Source organism: Mesoplodon bidens (assembly GCF_964165515.1).
Source record: "Mesoplodon bidens genome assembly, chromosome: 1".
Taxonomy (NCBI): Eukaryota; Metazoa; Chordata; class Mammalia; order Artiodactyla; family Ziphiidae; genus Mesoplodon; species Mesoplodon bidens.
Window position 1 is genome coordinate 34,888,444 of NC_138176.1, and position 18,858 is coordinate 34,907,301.

Consider the following 18,858-nt stretch of genomic DNA (forward strand, 5'->3'; position numbering starts at 1 on the left):
ATCTTCCCGGACCAGGGCTTGAACCCATGTCCCCTGCATTGGCAGGTGGATTCTTTTTTTTTTTTTTTTTTTTTTTTTTTGTGGTACGCGGGCCTCTCACTGTTGTGGCCTCTCCCGTTGCGGAGCACAGGCTCCGGATGCGCAGGCCCAGCGGCCATGGCTCACGGGCCCAGCCGCTCCGCGGCATATGGGATCCTCCCAGACCGGGGCACGAACCCGTATCCCCTGCATCGGCAGGCGGACTCTCAACCACTGCGCCACCAGGGAGGCCCGGCAGGTGGATTCTTAACCACTGCACCACCAGGGAAGCCCTGGGCTGCTTCTTGAAGGAAGGAGCTCCCAGTCATTAGAAGTCCTAGAAGATGATCTGGGTCTGGCAGACCTGTGTTCATACACTGTCTGCCACAAACTAGCCACGTGTCAACCTCTGTGATCCTTAGTTTCTTCATCTGTAAAATGGGATCATTGTGAAGACTAGGTGAGATAGGATATATAAAGCACCTAGCACAGCACTTGGCATAGTGAAGTGCCCAATCAGTGGGTATATTAGTATTAGCATTTAGCGTTAATCAGTTGGAGAAAAAGGAGGAGGAATACTGGATAGGTGACTTCCCATAGGGTGACCAAAGTCCAGGTTTGCCTGAGACTGAGAGTTTCCACAGAATGTGAGACTTTCTGTGCTACTGGAAAAGTCTCAAGCAAACCAGGACACATTGGCCACCATGTCTCTTCCAGCTCTAAGACTAGCTCATTCATTCAAAATGATGGATTGAGAGCCTTCTATGTGTCACACATCAGGCCAGGCATTGGGTATACAGAGAGGGTAAGATGGAAATGTTGGATCTCAAAGAAATTTGCCTAGTCAAAAGCCTTATTTTTAAGTGTAATAATAACGATGGTTTCTAGAAGTGACAAAACCGATTTTAAAATCTGTTTGAACTACTTTAAATTATTTTTTCCCAGATTGATGTCGGATTCATTTATGATGAACCTGGTAAGTAATGTTCTCCCATGAACTTGAAGACTCTGAGAATCTAGAAAATTTGAGGGATCAAGGAGAATCAAAAAAATGTTTTTCTTGATTGAGAAGAGGAAAGGATACTTAGTGGGAATTATGGTAGTAGCAGTTTAGCATGGATGGCTTTTGGGTTTTTTTAGTGGTAATCATCCAAATAGTAACAAATAGATAATTTTCTCTTCTGTTGAGGGTATTTTAACCTTATCAAAATCAACTTATAAAACCAGTGAATAGAGCTTAGAGTCTTGTTTAAGTCACACCAGGGCAGGACATGGGTGGGGAGTTAGGGCAAAGCAGAGGACATTAATATAGAGTCTCAGCTGGGGAATTTGGCATGTCATGAAGACACATTGGAGGACATGCTTGTTTATCTTACCACAGATGAAATCACAGACCTGTCAGCTTCTCTTTAGAGTATCCCTGTCCTTTTACGCCTTCTTTATTTTAGGTCATGCTGTCATGAGAAAATGGCTTCTCCTCAATGACCCTGAAGATACCAGCTCGGGTGCTAAAGGCTACTTGAAAGTCAGCATGTTTGTCCTGGGAACCGGAGATGAGCCTCCCGTGAGCCCCAAATTCTCTACCCTCTACATTTTTTTCACTAAAAAAGAGGACTAGGAGTTAAGCCAGTGGGTACCAATAGTTGTGAAATGGAGCACAGCTTTCAATCAGTAACTCCAACCCTCCAGTTCCTCCGATTTTCCAGAAGTTGTTCTTTTCTTCATGACAGAATTATTATTCCAGCTCACTTAGGCTCCTTCCTGGTGTCTGAGTGGGTTTTTCATTCAGTAAAGATACGTGTGTTTTTAAGACTTCCCTGCATCACTGCATCTACAGAGCATGGCTCCCTTGCACAATCAGGCATCGCTACCTAAGGGGACAGTTGTTATTCTAGAAAATTGGGCAGCAAGCCAGTGGCCAGAAAGAAATTAGAAGAACTTCAGGAGCTATCTCTCTTTTACTATTTAGTGCTCAGAAGATTACAAAAGGACACATTATCTTCTTGTAGTGTATTGATCAAAGAAACATGAGCATTGATTTTATAGAGCAGTTTTGAGGTGGAATTGGTGCTGAACTCTTAAGCCCAAAACACAGGAAATCCTAATGAAAACAGTTCTGATTGGTTTTATTTTATAAGCACCAATTTGGCTTCTTCAAGTTCTGCTTTCCTGTGTGTATAATTTGTCATCTTATGTCCCCAATAGCCTGAGATACAAGATCGTGGTAATGACAGTGATGACGTGGAGAGTAACTTGTTACTCCCTGCTGGCATCGCCCTCCGATGGGTGACCTTCCTGCTGAAGATCTACCGAGCGGAGGACATCCCCCAGAGTACGTATCGGTTTAATCCTGCCCCAGGATTGTCAGTTATCTGCGTGATTAGATGTGTTAAAATCATACTTTGAATAGCGATCAGTGCTCCCGCTGTATGTCTTTCTTCTTCTTTTTTTTTTTTTTTTTGCTGTATGAGGGCCTCTCACTGTTGTGGCCTCTCCCGTTGCGGAGCACAGGCTCCGGACGCGCAGGCCCAACGGCCATGGCTCACGGGCCCAACCGCTCCGCGGCATGTGGGATCCTCCCAGACCGGGGCACGAACCCGTGTCCCCTGCATCGGCAGGCGGACTCTCAACCACTGCGCCACCAGGGAAGCCCTTCTTCTTTTTTTTAAAAGATTTTTTTGAAGGAGACATTAACTGAAGCATATGCTAATTGCCTTTCTTAGCAGTAGTTTAGGGTAGTAACTTCCTGACTACAGTAGGCCTCCATTCTTTTTTTTTTTTTTTTAATCTTATATATTTTTGGCTGTGTTGTGTCTTCATTGCTGCGCATGGGCTTTCTCTAGTTGCGGCGAGCGGGGGCTACTCTTCGTTGTGGTGCACACGCTTCTCATTGCAGTGGCTTCTCTTGTCGCAGAGCATGGGCTCTAGGCACCTGGGCTCAGTAGTTGCAGTGCGTGGGCTCAGTAGTTGTGGCTCACGGGCTCTAGAGCGCAGGCTCAGTAGTTGTGGCGCACGGGCTTAGTTGCTCCACAGCATGTGGGATCTTCCTGGACCAGGGATCGAACCCGTGTCCCCTGCATTAGCAGGTGGATTCTTTTTTTTTTTTTTAACATCTTTATTGCAGTATAATTGCTTTACAATGGTGTGCTACTTTCTGCTTTATAACAAAGTGAATCAGCTATACGTATACATATATCCCCATATCTCCTCCCTCTTGCGTCTCCCTCCCTATCCCACCCCTCTAAGTGGTCACAAAGCACCTGAGCAGGCGGATTCTTAACCACTGTACCACCAGGGAAGTCCCTGTCTTTCTTTTTAAAGGCCTTCATGAAGTTATTTGCATTCATTTTGGGCCCACTGAAAGCTACCCAAACAGGTTCATGGGGCAGCCTATTGGTCATGACCCATGGCCATTATGGAGCCTCTGGCCCATTCATCTCCATCCCTTTTCTCTTCAGGGTTCCCCATCTTCCCCTTATTCTAGAGAATACCAAACAGAGGTCAGCAGTCAGCACTGCCAACTCCTTTCATCCCAAATGAAACTGAAATGTTATAAACAAATAAATGTGTTTGCTATCTGATTATTAAAAAAGGCTGAGCAAAAGGAGATTAAGTGCCAATAACTAGAAGTCTGTCACTATTATATTAAGAGATTGGATGCATTTAAGAGAATTGCTTAGAGTGATTCTATTCGCAGAGGCTAGTCCAATTACTCCTTTGTCCTTGCTGAGGACCAAGCATCCTCTCTCCCTAACCTGGCCTGTCTGCTTCCTGCTGGGCCCTGAGACGTAGGACCCCTCTCCCAATCCCTAGGAGGCAGCACCCACTGTACAGGCCATGGAGTGCTTCAGGTTTCGCTACTTTCCTGGGGAACCGCGCCCCCCACCACCTTGTTTAACACCCTATACTGCCTCCCCAGACCATCTTTCCCTCAGAAATATCTTAAATGAAGTGACTAAATTAAGCCTCACATTATATGGCCTACTTGGGCCTATTCAGCTGAACTCTGTTCACTTTTAAGTTTGTTAAAACAGAGGCCTGCTGTTTGTAGTTGATTAAACATAATATTTATGATCATGCCAAATTTCCTTGAATTTCTCAGAAAAAGTCAGATAAGGCCTCTATGCTGACCTAGGGAACGTTTTCCAAATTGAAACTAGGCCTGAGATTTTGAATGGCCTCTTATCCCACTTGGATGGACTTTCTTTATTCTACTGTTTTCCTCAATAAATGATTGATTCTCAACATAATAATTTATTGATTTCTTTTTCAAGGCGCTCCTGTTGATTTTCTCTTTCAGCTAAGACAAAAAGGATTTCTGCAATCCAGTGCCACTGGTACTTGGTACTTTTGAGAATGATTCTTGTTGCAACTGTTTTTCTGTACAGGAGAAAATTTTTAATTTTGCTGAGTGATTTCTGTTCTTTTAAGGGAATCAAATTTAATTTCTGCTGTGTGACATGTTGCTTTCCAGTGGATGATGCCTTCTCACAGACAGTAAAGGAAATATTTGGAGGCAGTGCAGATAAGAAAAACCTAGTGGATCCTTTTGTAGAAGTTTCTTTTGCTGGAAAAAAGGTTTGTATGTGATCTAAATACAGATGCCTCTAGAAACACATTTTTACAATGCCGTGCTTCCCTTGGAGTGATTTCTTGCTTATTCTTTGTTAAATTAGCCCCCTGATGAGCTGGGCACTGTGCAGAAACACAGATTATCTGAGTCTGAACATGCCAGACTTCTCCAGAGGTTTATTTTGGAGTGGAAAGTGTACAGGACTCAAAGTATTCAGTCTTTTGGAAGATTAGAACGGTGGAAGTGATTTCCCAGGTCTAAGCATTATCTTACTACTAGGCAAAGTCCCTAGCAAACAATAATGATCCCTGGTAAATGTGGTAGAGGACAGCCCCCAGTACCCAGCTGCCCACTCCTGTCATGTTTCTCACCACCCATGCTTCACTGAGCTGCAGAAACTAGACAGTCAGGCAGGGGAACCCCATCCCAGTCCTCTGAAAAATGCTGGGGGACTTTTGGTATAGGAACACCTGTAACTACCACTTTTACCTACAGAGATGGTCTAAGATTGGAGAGTGGGATTCCATAGTATTTAGAATAATGATGTATCACGGATAGTTCTGGGCATGAGGAAGTAGCATCTTCTACTTCTATGTATTTGGACCACGTGAAAGTGAGATTTGGCAAACTACACACACAGACTGGGTTATGTCCTAGAAGAGTCAGTGGGAGATGGCAGAAAAGTTCTCAGTTCTGGAGCTAAATGAGGCCAGATTTAAATTCAGACTTGACCCCTGTCCATAAGGAGTGAAGGCAAATTCCTTAACCTCTGAGTCTCAGTTTCCTGAGCTATATGTGGGGATGATGATAATCTCATAGGATTGTTGAAAGAGTTAATTAATTCGGGAATTAAACAGTGTAAGCCTACTAAGTGTCAGATGCTGTCCCACGAGCTGGGGATAAAGAAGTGAGCGAGACAGTTGAGCGAGACAGTCTTTGTGCTCATGGAGCTCACTTTGTAACAGAAGGGACAACAATAAACAAGCAAGTAAGAAGTTGCTTAATTTCAGTTAGTGCTAAGTACTCCGCAGAAAATAAAGCAGCGGACAAGAAGTGATGGGTGGAGTGTTGGAGGCGTATCCAGCTAGGTAATCAAGTGGGACACCTTGGAGTAAGTGACATTTGAGCAGAGGCCTGGATAATGCAGATATATTGGTGGGGAGGGGGGGCTTCCGGGCAAAAGGAAGAGCAGATGTAAAGGCCCCAAGGAGGATACACATTTGCAGCAAAAGAATGCCAACGTTAAAAAAAAAAAAAAAAAAAAAGAATGCCAACGTGACTGGAGTGGAGCGAGCAAGGGACGAAACTGAGATGAGCTCAAAGAGGTGGGGTCAGGGGGGCAGGCAGAATATAAATCAGGACTGCAAGTATACCTGGGGAGCTGATGGATGATGCTACACAGGAGTGACGTGAAAGTAAGGAGGCAGGAGAGGAAGTGCGGATCCAGATGGGGACCAGCCGCAGGCATCCGGGGGAAGATGGGATGACACTAGGGGTGTCAGCATTTACTAATGGATTGGATGAGGCATGTGAAGGGAAGAGAGGGGTTGTGGCTGACTCTGGTTCAAGCCTGAACACCCTTGTGAACAGCAGTGGAAAGAGCAGCCAGTTTGGGGAGCAGGGAGAAGGGCTGGTGGGCAGGATCAAAAGATCTCTTTGGACATGTTAGTGTAGAGATGCTTACTAGACAGCATGTAACAAGTGCTCACTAAATATTAACTCTTGCATCATTACACGAATCCAATATTAGTAATCTGGCGATTGAAAACTAGCTTTTTGTGCATAGAAGAAGCAAAGATCAATGTTAAGTCCGTGTCATATTTCACCAAATTTTTATCAAGAAAATAAACTTTAACGAGGATACCTAGTCTATAACTTATAAGTAAACTGCTAGAGTCATAATCCAGTATGCATATATTGTAAACTTTTCGAAATTAGAAACTTGAATACCTACTGTTTTGTTTTGATAATTTTACAGGTTTGCACAAATATAATTGAGAAAAATGCAAACCCTGAGTGGAATCAAGTCGTCAATCTTCAGATCAAGGTTTGACTTTCTTTTCTTTTAGAAAAAAGTAAGAATACTTTAATTGTTACTGAGTAAGTTGAGAAATAACTACTTTTTTTTTTCTGTTTCTCTTTAACAGTTTCCTTCAGTGTGTGAAAAAATAAAACTAACAATATATGACTGGTGAGTTAAAAAGGACTTGTGTCTAATTCAAAATTAAAGAATTAAATATTTGGATATTGAGAAACATTACTTCAGATGGTCTAACTCTTACTTTTAGGGACATTTGCTTTTTCTTTCAGAGGGAAGGGGTACACTGCTCCTGGAATTGGGTGTTTTCTTTAAAAATAATAGTAGTGGCTGTTACAGAAAAGCTTTGGATATCTTGGTTCAACTGCTCACAAACAAAAGGAAGGAAATATGATCTGAATATAAGACAAGAGATCGAGATAAGAAATCAAGGCTTTACATACCATTAGGCTGTCCAAAATAGACTTCAGAAATGGAGTAAACTATTTCTTGGGAAGAATCACCAAAACATTCTGAGAGCTATTCTTTGTTATTGTTAGAAAGGAAAGTAGATAGAGCTCCCTATCTGAATGCAAAGAAAATTCATTGAAATTTTTTGATGGACTTTGTACTAGACCAGCATCCTAGCAATGATTGGCCATAATGAGGCCATTCTTGGGTATGTTCTAGTTGGATCGGGCACTCAATCGACAGCCCTTAGCTCCCTGAGAGTGGAAATGGTAAATAGCATCATCATTGGCACCACCACCACCACCACCGTCGTCATCATCATCACCATCATCATCATCATCATCAATGTTTATTATGATGTTAGCTGCTGTGTTTTGAGCACTGCTAAGTGCCAGGTTCTGTGCCTCTTGCCTTCCCTACATTATTCCATTTAGTCTTTAGAGTAACCCTATGGAATAGAGACTATGATTACTTCATTTCACAGACAAAGACTGAGGCACAGAGAAGTCAGGTGACTTACCCACAGTCACACAGATAGTTAGAGACCCAGTTGGGTCCCCATCCTGTCTGGCCCTAGTTTTTCCTTTGGCTAAATGTATTTGACTTTCATGTTCGTACCCTCTTGGCACTGTGGCAACAAGGCACTTTGGGAAGAGGGGAGAAGGCTTTCTTTGTTCAGTAACTACATCACAGTTCATTGAGGGTCGTGAAGAGAGGCCTGAGGCCAAAATGTCCCTTCCGATGAGCGTGAGCTCATTTTAAGTTACTTGGGACCCCTAGTCAACACTCTGAAGGTGCTCCAGGGGCCTCAGGAACTGTCAGGAGTGTGGGCTTGGACCCTACATAGATCAGGTAACCACTCTGGCCTACAGACTCTGCAGTGGGCTGATTGCTAGCTGAGCCATCCCAGAGTTGCCCGTGGTTACAACAAATGGTGGGTTTTTTCCCTGACCTAGTCTGCCCTCTCCAAAGCAATAGTAGACTAGGGTGTGCAGAGAGACCTTGTTTATCTGGGGAATCCTCGGATCCAGATCTTTGGTTACATACCCTGTAGGGTATTTACACAACTGAGGGAAAGCTAAGGATTCTTTAAATGTAGTCCAGACTCTTCTGGATGGACAGAGAGGATGCAAGCCCCACGCCTGTGGCTTACTACCTAAAAATAATTTTTTCTCATGTATGCTGTGTTTAATTAGTCACTTTCTATAACCTAATATTATTATACTACATAATGTATAATATTATATATAACATATAATATTACTATAATATACATAATAATATACTATAGTATAAGCTTTCCTCAAAATACTGAATGAAACTTTCTCCCCGCCATGGGGTCCTAAACTTTAGAGCGGGTGTGACACTAGATGGAATAAAGAAGAGAAGGAATTAAACAGAGGATGTTATCAATATAAACCTTGTGTGTTACATGTACTATGTGCCCAGCTATAGACCATTTCATGTTAGGCTCACAGGCTCTCTAAGATACTCACAGAAATATACACAGTTGTAGGTACTTGTAGTGGGCAAACTTATCCCAACCATATAGATAAGATTTAGGTTATAGGCAAGCAAATGAAGTCAGAAAAATAGCATCTATCACACAGTAGATGTTCAAGAAATGTTTGAATTGAAAGGGAATTTTTTTCCCTATGAAGCACCCTTAGAAATAGCCCACTGTCGTTGTTAAACCGTCATAGTAGTCAGTATGAACATGATAAAATAAGATACATTCACTTATTCTATGTAATGAGATTTTTATTACCCTCATCATATTATGTGCCTGCAACTGATCCATTCACTTTATGACAACGGTACTGAGTGTGGCCATAGGCAAATCCCTTGACCTCTGTAAAAATCTCAGTTTCCATAACTGAAATGAGTTGTCCGACTAGATCAATTTTTCTCAGAGGGTGCTTGGCGGACCATTTGCATCAGAATGGTCTCAAAAGTAAGACTCAATAAGTCTCACTTTATTGAGTAAAGTGAGAGAATTTGAGACAAGGAGATGAGAGGTGGTGTGGGATGCAGGGGTGGGGAGCGGTGGTGGTTTCCAAGTGGTTTTAAAGTACGGTAAAGCTTGAGGCCCACTGGACAGGAAGATTTCTGAGGTCTAGGGTCTTTTCCAGCTCTCTCTTATTATTGTTGAAACGAAGATCTGTCTTCATAGGTGGAGGTCTTAATCTGTTCTTTTATACACAGGGACCGTCTTACCAAAAATGATGTCGTTGGGACAACGTATCTGCACCTCTCTAAGATTGCTGCCTCTGGTGGGGAAGTGGAAGGTGAGTCACACAGCAGAGCAGGAATGAGACAGGGCGGAGAACTTCTGGAGAAGGAATGAACTGGGGTAGCCACTTGTCAATGGACTTGGTTTCTGAGAAGCCAAATGTGATGAGCCTAGTGAACCATTTCAGTGATGTTTTGATGGTGGCCAGCAAAACAACTGATTAGTAATTAATAATTTAGGTAACTATCAATTATCTGAGTTAAAACGTTTTTTGCTTTCTTGCTTCAATCCAAAAACTCTTTCCCAGTACCTGTTTTACAAATTTTTGAGCATCAATACGGAGGGTACCTTTTTTTTTTAAGAGTGACATTGACACCAGTCCACCCAAATATAAAATAATGTTCCCTCTTTACTGACTTCCTTGGCAGGAACAAGGTCAAATGGCACTGAACCATGTACTGTCCACTCCAGATAATGTGCATTTTGTTTTTATGCATTTTATGCTAACAAGCATTGATAACCAATATACCTTTTGTTGTTTTTCATACTGAGAACTAATTGCCTATACTTGGTATTATGGTCTGAAACTGTAATAGGGAGTGAAGGAGATAAATTAAGACGGTAAGAAAAAATTTAGTGTTAACACATTAATAATATGAGCAGCTTATTGTTTGTTACCAAAATAAAATTCTTGTAAATACCAGTAGATTAAACACATTGAGTAAAGTGAGAGAATTTGAGACAAAATTTTGTTTTAGGAAACCTAAGGGTCCTCTCATCCTTATCTTGTTCAAGAGAGGACTTTATACGTTTTTAAAAAGATACTGTAAGCCAAGAAATAGATAGTATGACCAAGAACCTGAAACATAATAGAGATTTGATGAAGAAGATATAGATTTCCTCTCTCAAGAAGAAGAAGGAAAAAAAAAGCCATTAGAAATTCCAAGAAAAATAAAGAGCTGAACCAAGAAGATAATAGTCCAAATATAAAGTCAGGTGTAGCATTATTTTAAGCAAATGATAGAAGGTCAGAAAGAGATTCCATCTAAACATTCTCTGCTAAGTGGCATAGGGGACCATGCTGCTGGACCTGTACAAAGGAATGGAATTACAACTCACCTTTTCTCTGCAGAGAACGATACTTATTATAATGTGTTATTATAATGTGAACACTATTAATTGTTTAAAAAATTTTTTTGTTAAACCTGTAGTCAAGGCTTTAAACAGAAGGTGAATGTCATCGCCTCTTACAATGTAAAAGTACAGAAGATAGAGCTTAGAAGTGAAAAGAAGGGGAGAGGTGGGGAAGGGTAGGCATGCTATTAGCCTCTTTTTATCGAGCGAGGGATGCAGACATAAAGGTTAGATTAAATCATTGGTTAGATAAAAAAATTGGTTAAAGACTAGATTAAATTTATTGGTTAAAGGTAACCAATAGAGTAATTAAAATCATGCTATAACTATATGGGAGGGAGGGTAAAAATTACTTAAATTTATTTAATTTAGCAGAAAGTCATTAAATAATTACCTAAAAATAATTATTCAAGAAATAGTGGAATAAGCATTTTTCTTAGTGATATGGTGGTTAACATCCAGCACAAGTGAAGATGAATAGTTACAGTGTCAGCCCCTGTCTCTGATGCCTTCTCTCATGCAGGCCCTGCAGACAGTCCGTAATGGGGTCTCAAAATAACAATGAGCAGCCGCCAACCTCCCCATCCTGAAAGAAACAGAGAATGTACCTTAAACTATAAACCTTTGCTCACACAACCTTAGGCTAAATTAACTTGGATTATCTGGTCTTAGTCCCAACTAAATTAGACACAGGACAAGTAAGTGTTTTATTAAAATCATGAAATGTTGGTAACTTCCCCAGGCCTCCTTTGATGGTGGGAAGCTACTTCTCTGATGCTTCACTGCCTTGGGGCTGACGAGATTGGGTTATTTCATGCGTGATGGTGCTGCCAGGTGTCACAAGTCTTGAGCCATTTTGTATTTAACCAGTGACGTTTGTGTACATTACAAAAGGGTGATGTGATTTGAGTCTGGATTTGGGATTTTTCTGATGTTGCTAAACCACTTACCTAGCATTGGATTTGATTAACTTTTTCACTGTCTCTTTTATAAAGTCCATGTTTCTCTTGTTTAACCAACCATATTTTTACTACATAGATTTCTCATCTTCGGGATCTGGGGCTGCATCATATACAGGTTTATGCTTTGTAATTTTGCTATCTTCTAGATCTTTCTGTTTACTATTATCTTATTAAGAACTTATCAATTGATTGCCTTTAGCTTTTAGCTTTTTTTTTTTTTTTTTACGTTTTGCTGTCTTAAAAATAGTTTTGCTACAGTAACAATTTTTGTATTAGTGTTGTATTGTTGTCCTGCAAAGCTAAGTTTAAACAAATGTGCTAACCAGGCTTTGCTACATGCCTCGTGTTTTCACCTAGATGCATACCATCCTGGCTTCATTGTAAATAATTGTATAACACTTTTTTGTTATTGTTATTTATGGTCTTCATCTTCCAACTATGCAGGATCATAACATGTCCTTGGGTTTGCACAGCACTCGCCATTCTTTGCAAGTTTGCTCAGTGCTCTCACGCTTGACCTTACAACCCTGTCAGGGCAGATGTTGTTACCCTAATAGATGAAGACTTTGTGATTTAGAGACATTTGTTTTCTTTCAAATAAACATGATAATCCCTGCCATGCTAACCACCCAAGGTTGTAGTGAGAGGGAAAAGAGATACCGCATGTAAGAAAGTTTGCAAACTGTGCAAAATTAAGGTTTTATCATGTGCCTTTATGTTATTGGCATGATAACTCATTCTTATTTGTTTTTAAAAATCAATCTCATGGGCTTCCCTGGTGGCGCAGTGGTTAAGAATCTGCCTGCCAATGCAGGGGACACGGGTTTGAGCCCTGGTCTGGGAAGATCCCACATGCCACCGAGTAACTAAGCCCGTGTGCCACAACTACTGAGCCTGTGCTCTTGAGCCCGTGAGCCACAACTACTGAAGCCCGTGTGCCACAACTACTGAAGCCTGCGTGCCTAGAGCCTGTGCTCCACAACAAGAGAAGCCATTGCAATGAAAAGTCCTCGCACAACAACGAAGAGTAGCCCCCGCTCGCCGCAACTAGAGAAAGCCAGCGCACAGCAACGGAAGACCCAATGCAGACAAAAATAAATAAATAAAATAAATAAATTTATAAAAAAAAAAAAAAAAAAAAAAAAAAATCAATCTCATTATCTTATAATCAGACTTTATGTGAATATTAAGTAGTCCTTAGGTTTGTAACAAACTTGGCAGATTTGGTCACACTTCACTCCTTCATTCATTTGTTTAACCAATCAAAAAATATTTATGTTGTAGTACTCCAAGACAGAATGAGGACTGGGTGCTTAGGGAGTCAGAATAAAACATGCTTGAATCTTACCCCACCTACCAAAGGAATTTATAGTGTAGTCACAGAGATGAGCAGCTATTTAAGGGTCAAAAATTAAAATATAAAATGATAACTTAATAGAAGTTCAAAATGCAAAGGAGCCTCAAAAAGGTGGAAAAGATTGCAAACTACACATGTATATAGTTCGCTCAACTGTTTATTAATCGGCATTCTGCTCACCTGCTACTTCACATTTATCTTTCTGCCTTAGTTTTAAGCACAGAGCTGGATAAGGGCCATAGAGGTCATCTGGTCATCTTCTCATCCATAAAGGAATCCTTTTGACCACATCCTGAAAGATAGGCTGCAGTCTTGGCCTTAACATTTCCTCTGTCCCCAGTGCAGTCTGTCCCATTGTTTGACACCACTAATTCATAGAAAGATCTTCCTTACTTTTTTTTTTTTTTTTCTGGTACGTGGGCCTCTCACTGTTGAGGCCTCTCCCGTTGCGGAGCACAGGCTCCAGACGCGCAGGCTCAGCGGCCATAGCTCACGAGCCCAGCCGCTCCGTGGCATGTGGGATCTTCCCAGACCGGGACACGAACCCATGTCCCCTGCATCGGCAGGCGGACTCTCAACCACTGTGCCACCAGGGAAGCCCTTCTTATTCTTTCATTTGAATAGCATCATCTTTTTGTAAGAATAACATAAGTTTACCTGAACTCCCCCCTGAAAATGTTTTTTATTTAATGTTTTATAGCAATAAGATAAGGGAAATATGGCAGTTCTCACAAGTGTTTACAATTTGCACTAATACAACTAACTCACAAAATGGAAGAAAACAGTCTCACCCAGCTAACTAATAACTAATATTTACTTCAACAGATTGAGTGTTAAAAGCCTAAAATACTAATGATAATGTTATCTCTCAGCAAATACAGGAGAAACAGAGGTGGGCTTTGTTCCAACTTTTGGACCTTGTTATCTGAACCTTTATGGAAGCCCCAGAGAGTACACGGGATTCCCAGATCCCTATGATGAGCTAAATACTGGAAAGGTTAGTTCTTCAATTAAGGTTTGTTATTAGTGAACACTGATTAATGTGATTCCTTCTTCTAATGGTTATTAATCAAGTCTCATTTAGGGGACCCCACCCCCACCCCCAGAGACCCACCAGATGACTGATCAAGTGATCATCTAATGTGGCAATTGCAAATGCATAGTGTGGCCATTCCCCCATCCTAGACTTAAGGCAGATGTCTGTAATCAATGTTGGCTCTTTCCAAAAAGCAAATGTGCTACCTCAGAATTCCATTCAATGCCATGTTCTAGGAATTTGCCGAAAGACTGGAGGTGACATGCTTGACATTGCTATCCCTGATCCGATCCAACCTCTTCATTTTATAGACAAGGACATGGAGGCCCAGAGATGGGAAGTGGTCTTTCCACCACATTAGAAGCCCAAGTACTGTCTGTTAGTTAGCTCCCAAAGCCCACGAAAAGAGCGAGGGTAGAGAGAAAGCCCTGGGGATGGGGGTGGGCGTGGAGGTGGAAGCTTTCACTTCCTCTCCAGAGGGTTGTGTTGCCAACACTGCTTGGTATATTGGGAGGAGTAGTCACAATTAATACTCACACCCAGCCGCACCCAGAACATCTTCCTCTTTTATTTCCTGGCTACTCTGAGACTTGCCCTGGTTGCCAACATGGCAGCCTCCCATTTCTGAGGAAAGGAGCAACGTTAATGCAGATAAATGCAGAGCTGAATTTGGGTGAGGGAGACTTTGAGCCCCTTCCACTCCCACCCAGCATCTGGGAACCCTTTCTTGATCCGAGCATGACTCGAAAGCCTCTGACACCAGCCGTGACTAAGATCCCTTTCAGCCCCGGCTCTCTTTGGGATCCCTCCTGAAGTCATTGGCTCTTCTTTCAGATACCAAAGACCAGCTGAGAGAGTTGCTGACTGATTCATTTTGCGAAGGAGAAACTTAAAGTTGTAGCTGGATGAGCCCAAATAGAGGGACAGATCTTTTCACTGTTGTTCATGCCTAGAAGAATAATCCTGTGCTGTTGCCTTTCAGGGGGAAGGAGTTGCCTACAGAGGCAGAATCTTGGTTGAATTAAGCACTTTACTTGAAAAGACACCCCCAGATAAAAAGCTTGAGCCCATTTCAAATGATGACCTGCTGCTTGTTGAGGTAAATGTTGGAGTGTGGACCGTGTGTGGTATGGAAAGGGTGTTACAGAGGGTTGGAGGTGGGGTGGTTAGTGCTGGCCTGCCTGAGCCAGCAGGCCTGAAGGGGGCATCCAGGGACTGAAGGGTCGGCTGTGGCAGAGGTGGAGAGATGGGAGTCATAGCAAGTGCCGCTCCACACCCTCTTGGTCTATCTAACACAGCCCTATGGGGGTGATGAGACTTGCTTTATCTTTGAGATGTTACTACCCTACTGAAAACCAGCAAGAGCAGTGATACCCCCAAATTGAATGGCCTGTTTGCTAACTGGGCTTGGGTGTATCGTGGGGAGGAGGCCACAAGAGCCGTTCCAAATGATATAGCTGCCATCACTAGTCACTTCCATTTTCAGAAGTAATTGCCATGTCTCAGGCTTCCCAGCATGTGAGGGCATGTTTATATTAATGCCCACATTACAGCAGCTCTGAGACGCCACTCCTCCTCGAAGATAGGAAGTCTTCCAAGTTCACCTTGCCAACTATTTCTTATTCTTTATTTTTTAAAAAATTTTTATTGAACTATGGTTGATTTACAATGTCATGCTAGTTTTCAGGTGTACAGCACAGTCATTCAGTTATATATATATACATACACATACATATATATAGATATGCAACACATATACATATATATTCTTTTTCAGATTCTTTTCCCTTATATATTATTACAAAATACTGAGTATAGTTCCCTGTGCTATACAGTGGGTCCTTGTTTCTTTTTCTTTTTTTAAAATCAGCTCTTTCACCACTATGGAGACAACTTATGCATAACATCCATGATTCTTATGGCAAAGAGCCACAGATGTAGTTTTTTCCTAGTAAATTCAAATGTCATTGTAATTAATTCAAGGCAATAAATACAAAAAAAAGAATATTCTTATCATGAAACAGTTAAATGCTTAATTTTTTTCCCTTGTCAGTTAATTGACATCTGCAGTACAGATTTGTTAGCATGTGTGTTGTGTGTGATGGATAGCCTGATATTAAATTAACCTTGTCTCTCTTGCTCACTGAATTGTTTCTGGCACATCCTATACCATTATTATGACTGTTGTTTTTTCTTTTTGGTAAATCATGATAGTTTATTTTATTTTTGAACTTTAAAAAAATTGACATGTGACACATAACATTGTGTAGGTTTAAGGTGTACAGTGTGTTGATTTGGTGCATTTATATATTGCAGTATGAATACCTCCCTACTGTTAGCTAACGCTTCTCTCATGTCACAGAACTATCATTTTTTGTGGTGAGAACTTTTAAGATCTAGTCTCTTAGCAGCTTTAAAGTATTGATACATAATACAGTATTATGGACTATGACCACAGTGATGTGCATTAGATTTCCAGAACTTATTCATTTTCTAACTGCAAGTCTGTACCCTTTGACCAGCATCTCCTCAATTCCCCCAACCCCTAGTAATGACCATTCTACTTTCTGCTTCTATGAATTCAGCTTTTTTAGATTCCACATATATGTGATATAACACAGTATTTGTCTTTCTCAGTCTGACTTATCTCACTTAGCATAATGCCCTCCAGGTCCATCCATGTTATCGGGCAAATAGAGGATTTCCTTCTTTCTTGTGGCTGAATAATACTCCATTATTTTATATATAGACACAAACATACCACCTCTTCTCCAGCTACTTCTACGAATCCTGGGTTGGTCCTTACATGTTCCAGAAATCTGAATTGTTTGCCGGGGCAGCCAGCTAACTGATGCCCCCCTGCCTATGGCCTCTCCTTGCGGGTTCCCCCACCCCATCCTACCCCTCTCCCCTGCCCAAAAGGCTTCCTCAGGCTGCTGCCCTCCCCTTACTTACCCTGCATTCCAAGAAGGGTTCATGTTGTGGGATCATGCAGTGTAAATTAATATTGGTTTGTTTTTTACTTGTTAAAGAGACACTGAGTCAAAAGCAACAGGTTCGTCCAGTCAGCAGGGTCCTGGCCTGAGTCTGTCCACTCCACAGCACCATCACCTCTGAAGTCCAGGAATCATAATAGATCTTAAGGACAAGTTAAGAAAAAGGGAAAAGAGGAGCAGGTAGGGGGAGAGGTGGAGTAGCTTACGTACTATTTACTGCCAGGATCATGCCAGAGAACGGCTAGAAACCACCCAAAGGCCTCCATGGAAACGCATGGGTCGTTCTGGCCTTGAGTAGTTACCGATGGCTCTTGAAGATCCAGTTGGAATTGCGGTTAGGCAAAAATGTTGTTGTGGCTTCTCAGCAATCGCAGTGCCTCCTTGTTCCATCACCAGAACACAATTTAAGTCCACGACCCTTCTCTTTGCTCTAAGCGTTAATAATAGAGGGGAGAAGGGGAAGGGAAAGGAAGAAGCCTAGCAAAGTGTAAAGGAAAAACTCTTTAGCTACCAGAATGCAAAACCAAATTAGTTTTCTTTACTCCAAATAATTAAACACATAAAGAAGCTTATGTCGTAAAGTTAACTAAGATAAAAGCAAAATATAGAAACAAAGAACCAATGATATTTACTGCCCACGGTATATGTCAACAATATGAAAGAATAGCTTTTTAAAACTGAAATACAAAACTGAATTAGTTTTCTTTGCTCCAAATGATTAAACCCAGAATGGTTTGTGTCACAAATGTAATAAAAACAGAAATGAATTATATAAACCGAAACCCCAACAAAATTAAAAAGCAGGAAAGGAGCTGAGGTGCCAAGGATAAACCCACAGTTCAAGCAACCAGGAGTCCAGGAAGAGAGTGAGATGAGCAGACTTGTGCAGCTGCTGAGAGGATTTCATGAGACTGGCCAATCAAGAAGGTGATCCTGACCCTTGCCCAACTTAAAAAGATCCCGTGACCCGGTCATATGCAAGTAATGAAACTTTCTGGTAGAGTTGAAGAGGCTTCGACAGAAGGGCAACTTGGTCCTTGTGAAATAATAGAATATATGTTTCTCTCTCTGGTTCCTGGCAAAGAGCTTCTAAAACCCCTGTAATTTCCGAAGTGATAAGAGCACTTGTGAACATCTTTTGTTCTGATATTTGGTCTTTGACTCTGGTTCCTGACACAGAGCTCCTAAGTCCCTTATCTTTCCTGGGTGATAAGAAAGTCTTTTTGTTCTAATGAGGCGACTTGGTGGGCTCCTGGTTGGGGGCTGGTCACCAAGCCATGATTAGAAGCTGGAACTTTCAGCCCAATCCCCCATTATTCTTCAGAGAGGGGCTGGAAATTGGGTTAATAGTTTATCACGCCTACATGATAAAAGCCTCATAAAATCCCCAAGGTATGGGTTTCAGGGAGCTTCCGGGTTGGTGAACTCATGCAAGTACTGGGAGAGTGGTGTGTGCAGAGAGAGCGTGGAAGCTCTGTGCCTCTTCCCACAAACCTTGCCCTATGCATCTCTTCCATCTGGATGTTCATCTGCATCCTTTATCATATCCTTTTATATTAACCCATAAACAGTAAGTAAACTGTTTTCCTGAGTTTTATGAGCTGCTCTAGCAAATTAAGCTAACCTGAAGAGGGGATTGTGGGAACCTCCAATTTATGGCTAATGGGTCAAAAGTTCAGGTGAAGTGGGTAGGGCAGTTTTGTGGGACTGAGCCCTTAACCTGTGGGATCTGATATTATCTCCAGGTGGCCAGTGTCAAAATTGAGTTAAATTGTACGATACCTAGCTGGTGTGGCAGAATTGCTCAGTGTGGGAATATCCTCCCCACATCTGGCGTCAGAAGTATGGACGGTGTGATCGTAGTGTGAGAGTAAAGGAGACACACAGGAGGAAGAGTGACTTTTTCCTACTCAGTTGCCAAAGAGCCCAGAGCTCCCCCATGTCCCTAGAGCAGAAGTCAACCTGGTGCTCCAGATGAGCTTGGTTAGGAGACCCCGTGAGAGATGCAGCAGCGTTCAGCCTGGGTGCTTTCCTAAGGAATCAGGCAGGTAGAAGAAGATC

At 41.8% G+C, this 18,858-nt stretch overlaps 1 protein-coding gene across 2 annotated transcripts in view; it reads left to right on the top strand.

The window, feature by feature from the left end:
- The window catches only part of MYOF (myoferlin), a 157,946-nt gene that overhangs the window by 61,180 nt on the left and 77,908 nt on the right, over positions 1-18,858 (top strand). For both annotated transcript variants that reach the window (XM_081249981.1, XM_081249982.1), the window contains exons 10-19: positions 964-994; positions 1,467-1,582; positions 2,224-2,350; positions 4,493-4,596; positions 6,570-6,638; positions 6,739-6,782; positions 9,285-9,367; positions 11,485-11,523; positions 13,638-13,762; positions 14,784-14,900. In XM_081249981.1, coding sequence (XP_081106107.1) covers positions 964-994; positions 1,467-1,582; positions 2,224-2,350; positions 4,493-4,596; positions 6,570-6,638; positions 6,739-6,782; positions 9,285-9,367; positions 11,485-11,523; positions 13,638-13,762; positions 14,784-14,900 — 855 coding nt within the window. The remainder of the gene's footprint in view (positions 1-963; positions 995-1,466; positions 1,583-2,223; positions 2,351-4,492; positions 4,597-6,569; positions 6,639-6,738; positions 6,783-9,284; positions 9,368-11,484; positions 11,524-13,637; positions 13,763-14,783; positions 14,901-18,858) is intronic.